The following is a 16,246-nucleotide window of genomic DNA, read 5'->3' as shown; positions in this document are numbered from 1 at the left end:
AATTTTCTATTTTTACCCCATCAACAAAAATTTTCACTCCCACGAACAAAAAATTTCAATTTTCACCTTCTCAATTAATAAAAATTTTCAATTCACTCCCAATAAACGAAAATTTTCAATTTTCACCTTCCCATGAACAAAAATTTTCAGTTTTCCATAAATAAAGATTTTCAATTTTCACCCCATCAACAAAAATTTTCAATTTTCACCCTCAAACGAACAAAAATTTTCAATTTTCACTTCCCCAATTAATAAAAATTTCTAATTTTCACCTCCCAATTAATAAAAATTTTCTATTTTCACCCCAATAAATGAAAATTTTCAGCTTTCACCCCAATGAACAAAAATTGTCACTCCCCATGAACGAAAATTTTCATTTTTCACCCCCCAATTAATAAAAATTTTTAATTTTCACTTTCCCAATTAACAAAAATTTTCAATTTTCACCCCCCAACAAATAAAAATTTTAATTTTTAACCCTCTCATGAATGAAAATTTTTAATTTTCACCTCCCAATTAACAAAAATTTTTAATTTCCCAGCGAGAGCGGCGAGGACTGCGTGGTGATCCTGGACGACGACGAGGATGTGCAGGAGATCCCCGATGATGGGGATGGTGAGAACCCCCCAATTTTCCCCCCCAAAATTAGGGGGGGGGACCCCAAAATTCCTCCCCTGAGTAAACTGGGGGGGGTCAGAGCTCATTTTGTGCCCCCCAATTTTCCCTTTTTTCCCCTTTTTTTTTCCAGGCAGTGGCGTTGAAGAGATCCCGACAGAGGAGCCCCCAATGGGACAGAGAGACCCCAAAATTTAATTTGGGGAGGGGGATTTGGGGGTGCTGCACATCCCCAACCCCCCGGAATTGCGGGTAACGAGGGGCTGGGGTCCCCCAAAACAGCTCAGGGTGTTTGAAGGCCTTTTCACATCCCCCTCCCCATTTTTTGGGGGGTCCTAAATCTCCATCAGCCCCTCAATCCCCCCCTCACACAGCAAGGGGACGAACACAAACATTTCCTCATTTCCTGATTGTTTGGGGTTTTTTTTTTGTTTTTGTACATTTTGGGTTCAAAACTTGTAAAATTTGCTTTTTATATCGAAGAATTATATTATAATAAAGAGAAAGTTTTTAACAGATTGATTACGGGGATTTTACCTTGAATCACAAGGGAGTTTTGGGGGGGTTTTTAGGGGGATTTTTCTCCTCCTCTTCCTTCTCTTCTTCCTCTTCCTCTTTCTCCTCCTCCTCCTCTTCTTCCTCCTCCTCTTTCTCCTCCTCTTCCTCCTCTTCTTCTTCTTTCTCCTCTTCCTCCTCCTCCTCTTCCTCTTTCTCCTCTTCTTCCTCTTCTTCCTCCTCCTCTTCCTCCTCTTCTTCCTCTTCCTCTTCTTCCTCTTTCTCCTCTTTCTCCTCTTCCTCCTCCTCCTCCTCCTCCTCTTTCTCCTCCTCCTCCTCTTCCTCTTTCTCCTCTTCCTCCTCCTCTTTCTCCTCCTCCTCCTCTTCCTCTTTCTCCTCTTCCTCCTCCTCCTCCATTCCCGGTATTTCCCACAATTTGTGGTGGAATTTTCCCCCCCTTCCCCACCGGTTCCGGTGCTTTCCCGGTTTCCATCCCGTTCCCGGTGCCTCCATCGCCTCGGTCCCGGTTTCCCTCCTCATTTCTATCCCGGTCCCGGTGCTTCCCCCCCGTTTCCATCCCGTTCCTGCTACCCCAGCCTTCTTTCCGATCCCGTTCCCGGTGTCCCAGCCTGGCTCCGGTCCCGGTTCCAGTCCCGGTCCCAGTCCCGTTGCCCCAGCCCGGCTCTGGTCCTGGTCCCAATCCCGGTCCCGTTTCCGGTCCTGTTCCCATTCCCGCTGTCCCAGCCTTTCTTCGGTCCTGGTCCCGGTTCCGTTCCCGTTCCTGGCCATGTTCCCGCTATCCCGATCCCGTTCCCAATCCAGTTTCCGGTCGCGTTCCCGCAGCCCCAGCCTCGCTCCGGTCCCATTCCCTCTGTCGCTGTGCCGGTTCCATTTCAGTTCCCAGTTCCCGTTCCCGGTTCCATTCCCGTTGCCCCAGCCTGGCTCCCATCCCATCCCGTTTCCGGTCCCAATCCCGTTCCTGGCCCCGTTCCCGCTGTCCCAGCCTGGCTCCGATCCCGCTCCCGTTCCCGTTGCCCCAGCCTCGCTCCGGTCTAGTTCCCGTTGCCGTTGTCCGAGCCTGGCTCTGATCCAGGTCGCGGTCCAGGTCCCGGTGCCCCAGCCTCACTCCAGTCCCGTTCCTGCTGTCGCTGTCCCGGTTCCGGTTCTGTTCCTGTTTCCCCAGCCTCGCTCCGTTCCCGTTCCCACTGTCGCAGTCCCGGTCCCGTTCCTGGCCCCGTTCCCGCTGTCGCTGTCCCGGTCCCGTTCTCCGCCTGCCCCTCCCCGCCCTCCCGCCAGGGGGCGCCACAACCGTGCGTCTCCACCAATCAGCGGGCGGCAAATCTGCACAAACCACGCCCCCAATCACAACACCCATTCCTATGGGGCGTGGCCAACCCAAGCCCCGCCCACCCCTCTTTAACCCTTTGAGGAGGGGTCGCGAACCCCCAAAATTCCCTGAGCCCCCCCAAAAACAGAGCCGAGCCTGGGGACGGAGGGGCTTTAATGCCCCCTCAGCACCGAGGGGGTTTCGGGGGGCTCCCGGGGGGCCCAGACATTGTGGGGGGGCTCCCAGGGATTTTTGGGGGAGCTCCTGGGGGTCCCATGAGAGTTTTTGGGGGGGCTCCTGGGGGTCCCAGAGATTTTTCTGGGGGGGCTCCTGGGGATTTTTTGGGGAAAAATCCCAGAGATTTTTTGCAGGGGGCTCCCAGGGATTTTTGGGGGGGGCTCCTGGGGGTCCCAGAGATTTTTTGGGGGGACTCCCCAGAGATTATGGGGGAGGCCCCCAAAGATTTTTTTGGGGAGGGGTCCCAGAGACTTCTTAGCGGTGTCCCCCAGGGGATTTTTGAGGGGGCTCCCGGGGGGTCCCAGACATTTTTTTGGTGGGGGGGGGTCCCAGAGATTTTTTGGGGGGGGGGGGGCTCCTGGGGATTTTTTGGGGGGGCTCCTGGAGATTTTGGGGTGGTTCCCAGGGGTCCCAGAGATTTTTTTGTGGCACCTCCCAGGGATTTTTGGGGGTCTCCTGGGGATTTTTTGGGCAAACTCCCAGAGATTTTTTTCCGGAGGCTCCCAGGTATTTTTTGGGGTGCCCCCATTGATTTTTGGGGGGCGCCCCCGCTGATTTTTTGGGGGTCCCTACGAGGCCGAGTCCGACGCCTCCGAGCTGTCCTTCACGTCCGTGCTCTCGGTGGTCTCGCTGACCTCGCTCAGGTCCTTGCTGTCCCCCCCCCCGTCCTCCTGGTGGCTCTGGGGGGGTCCCCCCGGCGTCGGGGGGGTCGTGGGGGTCCCCCCGAGCCGCAGAGCCCGTCCCCAGCCCGGGGGGGCTCCGTGGGGGCCGGGGGGCGCCCCCCGCTCCTTCTGCTCCAGCTGCTTCCTCAGCTGGGGGGGAAACAGGGAGGGGATAATGGGGAGGGGGTTTGGGGGTCCCAGAGTAAAATGGGGAGGGGGTTTGGGGGTCCCAGGTGAAATGGGGAGGGGTTTTGGGGGTCCCAGGGGGGGTCTGGGGGGTCCCAGGGTGAAACAGGGAGGGGGTTTGGGGGTCCCAGGTGAAACAGGGAGGGGGTTTGGGGGTCCCAGGTGAAATGGGGAGGGGGTTTGAGGGTCCCAGCAGGGATTTTGGGGATCCCAGGGTGGATGGAGAGGGGGTTTGGGGGTCCCAGGGGGGGTTTGGGGGTCCCAGGGGAAATGGGGAGGAGGTTTGGGGGTCCCAGGAGGGATTTTGGGGGTCCCAGGGGGATTTTGGGGGGTCCCAGGTGAAATGGGGAGGGGGTTTGGGGGGGTCCCAGGGGGGGTTTTGGGGGGTCCCAGGTGAAATGGGGAGGGGGTTTGGGGGGTCCCAGGGGGGATTTTGGGGATCCCAGGAGGGTGGAGAGGGGTTTTGGGGGTCCCAGGGTGGATAGAGAGGGGATTTGGGGGTCCCAGGGGGATTTTGGGGGGTCCCAGGTGAAATGGGGAGGGGTTTTGGGGGTCCCAGGTGAAATGGGGAGGTTTTTCGGGGTCCCAGAGTGAGTTGAGGGGTTTTTGGGGTCCCTGGAATCCCCCCAGGAGGGATTTTGGGGGTCCCAGGGGTTATGGGGAGGTTTTTGGGGGTCTTGGGGTGGGTAGAAGCTCCCCCAGGAGGATTTTTGGGGGTCCCAGGGTGGGATTTGGGGAGATTTTTGGGGGTCTCAGGGTGAGTGGGAGCCCCTCAGGAGGGTTTTGGGGTTCCCAGGTGGGAATGTGGATTTTTTTGGGGGGTCCCAAAGGAGGAGGGAGGGTTTTGGGGGGGTCCCAGGAGGATGGAGAGGGGTTTGGGGGGTCCCAGGAAGCTCCTCCAGGAGGGGTGAGGAGGATTTTTGGGGGTCCCAGGGGGTTCATGAGGAAATTTTTTGGGGTTCCCAGGGATGGGGAGGTTTTGGGGGGGTCCCAGAAGGGGTTGGAGAGGATTTTGGGGTTCCCAGGAGAGGTTGGAGAGGTTTTTTGAGGTTCCCAGGGTTGGAAAGAGAATTTTGGGGTTCCCAGGATGGGAATGAGGAGATTTTTTGGGGTTCCCAGGTGGAGAGGGGGATTTTTTGGGGGGTCCCAAGGGGTTCATGAGGAGTTTTTGGGGTTCCAGGATGGGGTTGGAGAGGATTTTGGGGGTCCCAGGGTGAGTTTTTTGGGGTCCCAGGGGGTTAATGAGGATTTTTTTGGGGGGGTTCCCAGTTTAGGGACATTTTTTGGGGGGGTCCCAGGTGAGGATGGGGATGGTTTTTTGGGGTGCCCAGGTTTTTGGGGTGCCCAGGTGAGTATGGAGATGGTTTTTTTTGGGGTGCCCAGGTTTTTGGGGTGCCCAGGTGAGTATGGAGATGGTTTTTTTTGGGGTTCCCAGGTTTTTGGGGGGTCCCAGGTGAGGATGGGGATGGTTTTTTGGGGTGCCCAGGTTTTTGGGGGGTCCCAGGTGAGTATGGAGATGGTTTTTTTTGGGGTGCCCAGGTTTTTGGGGGGTCCCAGGTGAGGATGGGGATGGTTTTTTTGGGGTGCCCAGGTTTTTGGGGGGCTGCACCTCCTCTGCCATCTGGCTCAGGTCCCGTTTCATGGCGTACGCGTCCTCGCCGTCCGCGTAGTACTTGGGCTCCACCTCGCTGATCCTGGGGGGAATTTGGGGGGGTCACACACGGGGGAACCCCAAAAACACCCGGGGGATCCCAAAAACACCCGGGGGATCCCAAAAACAGCCAGGGGAACCCCAAAAATGGGATGGGACACCCTAAAAACACCCAGGGGAGTCCAAAAACACCCGGGGGATCCCAAAAACACCCGGGGGGAACACCAAAAACACCCGGGGGATCCCAAAAACAGCCGGGGGAACCCCAAAAATGGGATGGGACACCCTAAAAACACCCAGGGGAATCCAAAAACACCCGGGGGATCCCAAAAACAGCCGGGGGGAACACCAAAAATGGGATGGGACACCCCAAAAATGGGATGGGACACCCTAAAAACACCCAGGGGAATCCAAAAACACCCGGGGGATCCCAAAAACACCCGGGGGGGAACACCAAAAATACCCGGGGGAACCCCAAAAATGGGATGGGACACCCTAAAAACACCCAGGGGAATCCAAAAATTGACAGGGACACCCCAAAAACACCCAGGGGAACCCCAAAAACAGCCGGGGGAACCCCAAAAATAGGATGGGACACCCCAAAAACATCTAGGGGAACCCCAAAAACAGCTGGGGAAACCCAAACATGGGGTGGGACACCCCAAAAATGGGATGGGATACCCCAAAATACCCCAATAAATGGGATGGGACGCCCAAAAATCAGGACAGGACACCCCAAAAACAGCCAGGGGAACCCCAAAAACAGCCGGGAAAACCCCAAAAATGGGATGGGACACCCCAAAAATGGGATGGGACACCCCAAAAACAGCCGGGGGAACCCCCAAACCAGCCGGCAGAACCCCAAAAATACCCAGGGGAACACCAAAAATGGGATGGAGCACCCCAAAAACTGTGTGGGACACCCCAAAAACGGGATGGGACACCCTAAAAACACCCAGGGGAACCCCAAAAACACCCGGGGGAACACCAAAAATGGGATGGGACACCCCAAAAATGGGATCAGACACCCCAAAACTGGCAGGTGACACCCCAAAAACAGCCGGGGGAACCCCAACATGGGGTGGGACACCCCAAAAAATAACCAGGGGACCCCAAAGATGGCATATAACACCCCAAAAATGGGATGGGACACCCCAAGAATGGGATGGGGCACCCCAAAAACCCCCACAGGACCCCTCAAGAAACCTCCCCCAACCCCTCAGGTGACCCCAAAACCCCGCCAGACCCCCCAAAATTCCCCCTGACCCCCCAAATTTCCCCCAGCCCCCCCAGACTCACTGGAAGTTGAGGGTGTTGGAGTAGAGGTGCAGCGCTGCCCGGTTACTGCCAAGGAAAAACGGGGTCCCCAATTAATTTTTGGGGTTCCTTGAGGAGTTTTGGGGTCCCCTGAGGGTTTGGGAAGGGTCCTGGAGGAATTCTGGGGTCACCTGAGGGGTTGGGAGGATACTTTGAGGGTTTTGGGGTCACTTGTGGGTTCCTTGAAGGTTTTGGGGTCTCCTGAAGGTTTCTTGGAGAACTTTGAGGGAGTTTTGGGGTCACCTGAGGGTCTGGGAGGGTTCCTTGAGGAGTTTTGGGGTCACCGAAGAATTTCTTGAAGGTCCCTTGAAGAGTTTTGGAGTCACCTGAGGGTTCCTTGAGGAGTTTTGGGGTCACCTGAGGGTTCCTTGAAGGTTCCTTAAGGGTTTTGGGGTCACCTGAGGGTTTGGGAAGGTTCCTGGAGGGATTCTGGGGTCACATGAAAATTTCTTGAGGGATTTGGGGTCTCTTGAGAATTTCTTGAGGGGTTTTTGGGGTCACCTGAGGGTTCCTTGAAGGTTCCTTGTGGGTTTTGGTGTCACCTGAAGGTTCCTTGGGGATCTTTGGGGGAGTTTTGGGGTCACCTGAGGGTTTGGGAAGGTTCCTGGACGGATTTTGTGATCACTTGAGGGTTCCTTGAAGGTTCTTTGAGGGATTTGGGGTCACTTGAGGGTTCCTTGAAGGGTTTTGGCGTCACCTGAGGGTTCCTTGAAGGTTCCTTGTGGGTTTTGGGGTCACCTGAGGGTTTCGGAGGGTTCCTTGAGGAGTTTTGAGGTCACTTAACGGTTTCTGGAAGGGTTTTGGGGTCCTGAAGTTTTCTTAAAGCGTTTTGGAGTCACCTGAGGTTTCCTTGAAGGTTCCTGGAGGTGTTTTTGGGGTCACTTGAGGGTTTGGGGGACTCCTGGAGGAGTTAAGGAGTCACTTGAGGGTTCCTTGAGGAGTTTTGGGGTCACCTGAGGGTTTGGGAAGGTTCCTGGAAGGATTTCGTGATCACCTGAGGGTTCCTTGAAGGTTCCTTGTGGGTTTTGGGGTCACCTGAGGGTTTGGGAGGATTCCTTGAGGAGTTTGGGGGTCACTTAACGGTTTCTGGAAAGGTTTTGGGGTCCTGTATGTTTCTTAAAGCCTTTTGGGGTCACCTGAGGGTTCCTGGAGGGGTTTTGGGGTCCTGAAGGTTCCTTGAAGGTTCCTTGAGGTGGTTTGGGGTCACTTGAGGGTTCCTTGAAGGGTTTTGGGGTCACCTGAGGATCTCTTGAACGTTCCTTGGGGAGTTTTGGGGTGACCTGAGGGTTTGGGAGGGGTTTTGGGGTGACCTGAGGGTTCCTGGAAGGTTCCTTGAGGTGTTTTTGGGGTCACCTGAGGGTTTGGGGGACTCGTGGAGGGGTTTTGGGGTCACTTGAGGGTTCCTTGAAGGTTCCTTGAGGAGTTTAGGTGTGACCTGAGGGTTTGGGAAGGTTCCTGGAGGGATTTTGGGGTCACCTGAGGGTTCCTTGAAGGTTCCTTGCGGGTTTTGGGATCACCTGAAGGTTCCTTGGGGATCTTTGGGGGAGTTTTGGGGTCACCTGAGGGTCTGGGATGGTTCCTTGAGGGTTTTTTGGGGTCCCTCAGGGAGTTTTGGGGTCCCCGGGGGTGTTTCGGGGTCCCACCTCTTGCGCACGTGCAGGGACACGTATTTGGCGTTGAAGTTCTCGATCATGGCCCGGCTGGCCTGGTCCATCAGCTTCTGCGCCAGCCCCAGGCGCCGGTGCGAGCGCTTCACCGCCTGGGCACCCCGAAAAACGGGGTCAGACACCCCGAAAATGGGATGGGACACCCCAAAAACCCCAAAAACGGGCTCAGACACCCCAAAAACGGGATGGGACACCCCAAAAATAACCCGAAAATGGGGCGAGACACCCCAAAAATGGGGCGTGGCACCTCAAAAGTGGGATGGGAAACCCCAAAAACCCCATAGAACCCAAAAATGGGGTGAGACACCCCAAAACCCCCATAGAAACCCAAAAGCCCCATAGGAACCCAAAAACGGGGTGTGACACCCCAAACATGGGGCGAGACACCCCAAAAACGGGGTGCAACCCCCCAAAAACGGGGTGGGAAACCCCAAAAATGGGGTGAGACACCCCAAAAATGGGATGGGACACCCCAAAAATAACCCAAAAACGGGGTGAGAGACCCCAAAAACCCCATAGAACCCAAAAATGGGGTGTGGCGCCTCAAAAATGGGGTGAGACACCCCAAAAATAACCAGGGGAACCCAAAACCCCTTAAAACAGAATAGGACACCCCAAAAATCCTCAAAAATGGCATGGGAGACCCCAAAAACCCCACAGAACCCAAAAATGGGGTGAGACACCCCAAAAATGGGATGGGAAACCCCAAAAACCCCAGAGAACGCCAAAACCCCCACAGGAACCCAAAAACGGGGTGGGACACCCCAAATATAACCCAAAAATGGGATGGGAAACCCCAAAAACCACCAGGGGACCCCAAAAACACCCACAGGAACCCCAAAAACCCCACAAGACCCCTCAAGGAACCCCCCAAAACCCCTCAAGGACCCCTCCCCATCTCACCAGGGACGTGATGTGACCATGGGGGACATCATCGGGGTCCTCCTCCCTATGGGAACATGGGGAGGTCACAGCGGTGAGACCCCCCCCAAATCCACCTGGGGACCCCCCAAATCCACCTGGGGACCCCCCAAATCCCCCCAAATCCACCTGGGGACCCCCCAAATCCACCTGGGGACCCCCCCAAATCCCCCCAAATCCACCTGGGGACCCCCCAAATCCCCCCGAGGACCCCCCAAATCCACCTGAGGACCCCCAAATCCCCCAAACCCCCCGGGGACCCCCCAAATCCCCCCGGGGACCCCCAAACCCCACCAAATCCACCTGGGGACCCCCAAATGCCCCTAGGGATCCCCCAAACTCCCCCAAATCCACCTGGGGACCCTCTGATCCACCTGGGGACCCCGAAAGGGGCAGGAATTGGGGTGGGGGTCCCACATTTGGGGGGTCCCACATTTGGAGGGGGGGGTCCCACACTCACATCTTGGCCAGGACGTATCCGACGATCTTCCCGTTCTCGTCCTCGGCGATGTACGACAGCTGGGACAGGGGACAGGGGACAATGGGGACAGCTGACAGTGGGACAGGTGACACGGGTGACAATGGCACAGGTGACAATGGGACAGGTGACACGGGTGACAATGGGGGGATGATTCCAGGGGGTCCCTGAGGGGGTCCAGGTGACCTTGGGGGGGGCCAGGTATGAATGGAGGAGGGGATCCAAGGGGTCCTGGAGGGTCCAGGTGATTCTGAGGGGTTCCAGGTGGTCCTGAGGGGGTCCAGGTGACCCTGGGGAGATTCCTGGGGGTCCTGGGGGGTTCAGGTGACCCTGAGAGGTTCCAGGGGGTCCTGAGGGGATTTCAGGGGGTTCTGAGGGGTTCCAGGTGTGCCTGGGGGAGCCAGGTAGGTCTGGGGGAGGGGATGAGGGGGTCCCTGGGGGTGTCCAGGTGATTCTGAGGGGTTCCAGGGGGTCCTGGGGGGGGTTCCTGGGGGTCCTGGGGGTGTCCAGGTGACCCTGAGGGGTCGGGTATGCATGGGGAAGGGGATCCAGGGGGACCTGGGGGGCTTCCTGGGGGTCCTGAGGGTGTCCAGGTGACCCTGGAGGGGTTCCAGGGGGTCCTGGGGGGGTTCCTGGGGGTCCTGAGGGTGTCCAGGTGACCCTGGGGGGGGGGGTTTCAGGTGACCCTGAGGGGATCCAGGTGAGCTGGGAAGAGGATCCAGGGGTGAAAATTCAGGGCCCCAGGTGTGAAATTCAGGATCCAGGTGTTCTAGAGGAGACCGAGAGGCACCGGGAAGGGTTAAATCCGGGAGAGGAAGGGTTAAATCTGGTATTCCCGGTAATCCCGGGGTACCGGGGCGGACCCAGAGCCACACCTGAGGCCACGAGAGGCCGTGGTAGAAATAATATTTCATCTGGTAGTTCTCGGGCAGGCAGAGCAGGTTGCAGTGCTGCATGTTCATCAGGTCCTCGGGCTACCGGGAACAACCGGAGAAGAAGCGGGGGAGTCAGCCCAGAACCGGCCCCGGTGCTCCCCAATACCGGGAGGGGCCCTCAGAGCCTGCTTCAAGCACGGACCCACCTCAGAGCGCCCAGACGGTACCGGGATCCCCTCAGAGCCCGGCACCGCTTCGCAGTCCCGGTGTTCCCCTCACGCCTCCCGCCATGGCCTGGTATCACCGGCAGATCCCTCCCCGGTGCCCGGTTGTCCCTGTCCGAGCCTCCCCGCCCGTCCCGGGCCGCCCACCCGCGCGTTCCGGATGTTCATGGCTGCGGTTTCCCGATCCCGGTCGCGTTTCCCGTTCCCGGTTCTGCTCCCGGCGCCGCCGCCGGTCCCGGTCCCCTCACGAGTAGCCTCCGCCGGAAGTTCCTCTCTGACCAATCAGCGCCGAGCCCGCCTACCCGTCATTCCGCCGTATTGACAGGCGTTTCAGCCAATCAGCGAGCGGAGAGATGCGACAAGTCCCGCCCCCGGCAAATCAGCGTTGAGTTCTGCGCGTGGTAGATTCTCCCCGCCCACTCCAGCACCGACCAATCACATCTGTTTGTGTTATGACTGACAGCAGAAAGAGCCAATACGGAGAGAAAGGAGGCGGGGCATCGCAGAGCTCGGAGGCCGCGTGGGCGAACGCGCTTTATTGATGTGGGGGAGGGGCTGAGGGGAGTCCCCAAATTGAGGGGGGGGCTCAGGATGGACCCCCCCAAAAACCTGAGCAGGGGTTTGAGCGTCCTCATGGCCACAATCCTGGGGTTTGTCCCCAAATCCTCCTTGGGTATCCCCAAATCCTCCTTGATGTCCCCAAATCCTTGGGGGTCTCCAAATTTTTGAGTGTCCCCAAATCCTTGGGTGTCCCCAAGTTCTTGGTGTCCCCACTTTTGGGGGGGAGGTTGTGTCCACTCAGTGTCCACTCAGGTGGGGTCCTGTCCCCTCAGGACTCTCAGGACACAGTGTCCCCTAATCCTTGGATGTCCCCATTTCCTTAAGTGTCCCCAAATCCCCTCAGGTGTCCCCAAATCCTCGAGTGTCCCCAAATCCTTGGTGTCCCCACTTTTGGGGGGTTTGTGTCCCCTCAGGACCTTCAGAACAAAGCGTCCCCAAATCCTTGGGTGCCTTCATTTCATTAGTGTCCCCAAATCCCCTCAGGTGCCCCCGAATCCTTGGTGTCCCAAAATCCCCTCAGGAGTTCCCATTTCCTTGGTGTCCCCAAATCCTGAATGTCCCAATCCCGTCAGGTGTCCCCAAATCCTTGGTGTCCCCACTTTTGGGGGGGGTTGTGTCCAGTCAGTGTCCACTCAGGGGGGTTCATGTCCCCTCAGGACCCTCAGGACAAAATGTCCCCACAGTGTCCCCCAAATCCTTGGGTGTCCCCATTTCCTTGGTGTCCCCAAATCCCCTCAGGTGTCCCCATTTCCTTGGTGTCCCCAAATCCTCGGTGTCCCCAAATCTTTGAGTGTCCCCAAATCCTTGGGAGTCTCCAAATCCTTAAGTGTCCTCAGATCCTTGGTGTCCCCACTTTTGTGGGGGGGTTGTGTCCCCTCAGGACCTTCAGAACAAAGCGTCCCCAAATCCTTGGGTGTCTTCATTTCATTGGTGTCCCCAAATCCCCTCAGGTGTCCCCATTTCCTTGGTGTCCCCAAATCCTTGATGTCCCCAAATCCTTGGTGTCCCCACTTTTGGGGGGGTTGTGTCCACTCAAAGGAGGTCGTGTCCCCTCATGACAAAATGTCCCCACAGCGTTGGAGTGTCCCCGTCGATCCTCGCAGCGTCCTTTCCGTCACCTCTCCCACCAGATTTCTGAGGTTCCCCTGATTTTTGGGGTTCCCCTGAGGAATTTCTGGGGTTCCCCTGAGGAATTTTTGGGGTTCCCCGGGTTTCGGGGCTCAGGGCTGCATCCTGAGGGCCCCGTCCAGCCTCACCACCTCGCCGTTGACCATGGGGTTCTCGGCCAGGGCCTGCACCAGGTGCGCGAACTCGGCCGGGTCCCCGAGGCGCGACGGGAACGGCACCTGCTGGCCCAGGAAGCGACGGACCTTCTCCGGGAGCCCGGCCAGGAGAGGGGTGGAGAACAGCCCTGGAAAGGGGGAAAATGGATATTTTATTTATTTTTATTTTATTTTATTAATTTTTTATATTATTTTACTTCATTTTATTTTACTTCATTTCATTTTACTCTATTTTATTTTATTTCATTTTATTTTACTTTATTTTATTTTATTTTGCTTTATTTTATTTCATTTCATTTCATTTCATTTCATTTTATTTTATTAGGTGTCCCCACCTGGCGCGATGGTGACCACGCGGATGCCCAGCGGTGCCAGGTCGCGGGCGATGGGCAGGGTCATGCCCACGATGCCGCCCTTGGAGGCCGAGTAGGCGGCTTGGCCGACCTGTGGGGAGAGAAATTGGGATTGTAGAGTTTAATTTTTTATTTTTAGATCCTTCCCCCTGATAATTTCCTGCTCAGGGGTGTCAGTTTATATATATATATGTAAATAATAATTTTTTATATTTTTAATATTTTTTATATTATTTATATTTTTATATTTTTTATATTTATATATATATATACACACACACAATATATATGATAATATATTTTTTTCATATAGTTGCATTATGTTATGTTATGTTATTATATTATATTATATTATATTATATTATATTATGTTGTGTTGTGTTGTGTTATGTTACATTACAAACTATTATATAATTAATTATTATATAATTATGTAAGTATTATATATATTGTTACATTATGTTATGTTAATGCTATATAATATAATATATAGTGATATAATGCATATTACATAATATCATATCATGTAATTACATCATTATGTAACAATTATATTTATTCAATTATATAATTAAATATTAGATAATTATTATATAAATGTTGTAGTATTATACACACTATATATATTATATCTAATATATATTAGATTTATTATATATAAAATGTAATGTATTATAATATAGATGTTATATATTATTATTTATATTATGTTATATTATTACATAAATAATATTTGTTTAATTATATAATTATTAGTGTAATTATATTAATTAAATTATATTATATATAATTATTGTATATAGCACAATATAAAGTAATATAATGTAATATAATGTAATATAATATAATATAACATCATAATGTAATGTAATGTAATGTAATACAATATAACATAATATAATATAATATAATATAATATAATATAATATAATATAACATAACGTAATATAATATAACATAATATAAATACTACCATATTCATGTTACTCTTCTCCAATCACTAAAACTTTAATATATTACAGTTTAACACCACACATCCACCAGCCCAAAAGCATTTTTGAGGTGAAATCACCACAAATCCAGCTGGCCAAAAGCGTTTTTGGGGTGAAATCACCACATTTGCCAAATTTGGTCAAGCACCAAGGGCCCTACGAGCTCAGGCACGTCCCGTCCGCAATATTGGAATTATTCCAGTAGTGTGGGTTTATTTTTATTATATAATTATTCCATAGGTGGTGGTGGTGTTTCTGGAAGGTTCCCTGACCCCCCCGGTGGCCCCCGGGGCCGCTCACCTGTCCCTCGAAGGCGGCCACGCTGGCCGTGTTGACCACGAGGCCGCGGTGGCCGTCGGCGTCCGGCTTGTTGTGGCTCATGAGCTGCGCGCTCAGGCGGATCACGTTGAAGGTGCCCACCAGGTTCACCTGCATTTGGGGAGGGGGGTTTGGGGAGGGGGGCACCAAACCCTGGTGGTGACCCCACACAGCTCCGGGTGTTGGGGTGGGAACGCCCCGAGGTCACACATCTACAGGTATGGCATTGATGAGGGCCAAGCCATTGATCAGGGCCAAGGCATTGATGAGGTCATCCAGCCATTGATGAGGTCATCCACCCATTGGTCATCCACGCCATTGACCAGGTCATCCCTCCATTGACCAGGTAATCCACACCTTTGACCATGTCATCCATCCCACTGACCAGGTCATCCACGCCATTGATCATGCACCCATTGATGAGGTCATCCATCCATTGATGAGGTCATCCACCCATTGATCAGGTCATCCACAGCCTGACCAGGTCATCCACCTACTGACCAGGCCATCTTGTCACTGACCGGGTCATCCACCCCACTGACCAGAGACCTCCCTCATCGATCAGGTCATCCACCCATTGATCATCCACCCATTGATCATCCATGCCATTGATGAGGTCATTCACCCATAGGTCATCCACACCATTCAGGTCATTCACCCATTGACCAGGTCATCCATGCATTGATCATTCATCCATTGACCAGGTCATCCCCTCACTGACCAGGTCACCCCACCACTGACCAGGTCATCCACACCAGTGATCAGGTCATCTACTCATTGACCAGGTCATCGACACCATTGATCATCCATGCCACTGACCAGGTCACCCACCCATTGACCATCCCCTCACTGACCAGGTCATTTACCCATTGACCAGGTCATCCATGCCATTGATGAGGTCATTCACCCACTGACCAGGTCATCTACCCATTGACCAGGTCATCCATGCCACTGACCAAGTCATTCACGCCACTGACCAGGTCATCCACACCATTGATCATCCCACCCACTGACCAGGTCATTCTCTCACTGACCAGGTCATCCACACCACTGACCAGGTCATCCCCTCATTGACCAGGTCATCCACGCCATTGATCATCCACCCACTGACCAGGTCATCCACTCATTGACCAGATCATCCACACCACTGACCAGAGACCTCCGTCATTGACCAGGTCATCCATGCCACTGACCAGGTGATCCATCCATTGACCAGGTCATCCACCCATTGATCATCCATCCATTGATGAGGTCATCCACCATTGATCATCCACACCACTGATGAGGTCATCCACCATTGATCATCCACACATTGACCAGGTGATCCACCCATTGACCAGGTCATCCACCCATTGATCATCCACCCATTGATCATCCACCCATTGATCATCCATCCATTGATCACGTCATCCACCCATTGATCACATCATCCACGCCATTGATATGGTCATCCACACCAATGACCAGGTCATCCACCCATTGACCCCAGACCCCCCTCACCCACCCCACTGACCCCAGACCCCCCATCCCACCACCCAAGGACCCCCATCCCCACCCAGACCCCCCATCCCACCCCAGCCAGCCCCCACTGACGTTGATGACCCTCTGGAAGTCCTCCAGGTCGTGCACTTTGTCCTTCTTGCTGTTGTAGGTCTTGACGGCGATGCCGATGCCGGCGCAGTTCACGGCCAGGTCCAGGCGGCCAAACTTCTTCTGGGCCACGCCCAGCGCCGCGCTCACCTGCTCAGGTGAGGTCACCTGGGGGTGTCACCGAGGGGGGGTGTCACCATTGGGGTCACCATGGGACGGGTCACCACATGGGTGACCTCCGGGGTCACCATGGGGATGTCACCATGGGATGTGGATGGAGGGGTCAAGGTGGGCCCAAATCGAGGTGGCGGCCAAGGAGAGGTAACCTGGGGGTGCCACCAGGGGTGGGGTCACTGCTGGGGTCACCCTGGGATGTGTCACCACATGGGTCACCCGGGGACATGTCACCACATGGGTCACCACATGGGTCACCACAGGGGTCACCATGGGATGTGGATGATGGGGTCAAGGTGGTCCCTAATTGAGGGGGTGGC

At 54.2% G+C, this 16,246-nt stretch overlaps 2 protein-coding genes and 1 long non-coding RNA gene across 3 annotated transcripts; all 3 read right to left on the bottom strand.

The window, feature by feature from the left end:
* Positions 1 to 3,237: 3,237 nt before the first annotated feature.
* On the bottom strand, positions 3,238 to 10,935 carry NAA10 (N-alpha-acetyltransferase 10, NatA catalytic subunit). Its single transcript, XM_054294844.1, has 8 exons — positions 10,803 to 10,935; positions 10,432 to 10,530; positions 9,539 to 9,597; positions 9,061 to 9,106; positions 8,134 to 8,249; positions 6,473 to 6,517; positions 5,132 to 5,216; positions 3,238 to 3,486 (listed from the first exon to the last, which is right to left on the bottom strand). Exons 1-8 carry the CDS (start codon positions 10,821 to 10,823, stop codon positions 3,244 to 3,246), a joined length of 714 nt encoding a protein of 237 aa, XP_054150819.1. The 5' UTR covers positions 10,824 to 10,935; the 3' UTR covers positions 3,238 to 3,243.
* Positions 10,936 to 11,387: 452 nt separating this feature from the next.
* LOC128949951 (uncharacterized) lies at positions 11,388 to 11,926 on the bottom strand. The gene is made up of 3 exons (XR_008484296.1): positions 11,876 to 11,926; positions 11,605 to 11,632; positions 11,388 to 11,452 (listed from the first exon to the last, which is right to left on the bottom strand). It is a non-coding gene; the product is annotated as an uncharacterized LOC128949951 (long non-coding RNA).
* A 466-nt stretch (positions 11,927 to 12,392) lies between these two features.
* HSD17B10 (hydroxysteroid 17-beta dehydrogenase 10) lies at positions 12,393 to 15,920 on the bottom strand (the record flags this gene model as incomplete). The annotated part of the gene is made up of 4 exons (XM_054294842.1): positions 12,393 to 12,627; positions 12,835 to 12,943; positions 14,145 to 14,273; positions 15,756 to 15,920. Coding segments are annotated over 4 exons (594 nt in total), but the record flags the coding sequence as incomplete, so codon positions are not given.
* Positions 15,921 to 16,246: the final 326 nt, after the last annotated feature.

Source organism: Melozone crissalis, unplaced genomic scaffold, assembly GCF_028551555.1.
Source record: "Melozone crissalis strain CALT ecotype California unplaced genomic scaffold, PUWL_Pcris_2 ptg000330l_1, whole genome shotgun sequence".
In the NCBI taxonomy this organism is placed as follows: Eukaryota; Metazoa; Chordata; class Aves; order Passeriformes; family Passerellidae; genus Melozone; species Melozone crissalis.
The sequence above is the reverse complement of the archived record's forward strand: the minus strand, read 5'-3'. Positions and strand labels throughout refer to the sequence as shown.

Excerpts from the sequence above, each read along its gene's own strand:
- NAA10 (XM_054294844.1), bottom strand. The coding sequence starts at position 10,823 with ATGAACATCCGGAACGCGCGG. Across the intron at positions 6,518-8,133 it reads TCCCTGCACGTGCGCAAGAG|TAACCGGGCAGCGCTGCACC; the intron begins GTGGGACCCCGA and ends TTTCCTTGGCAG. Across the intron at positions 5,217-6,472 it reads TCCAACACCCTCAACTTCCA|GATCAGCGAGGTGGAGCCCA; the intron begins GTGAGTCTGGGG and ends AATTCCCCCCAG.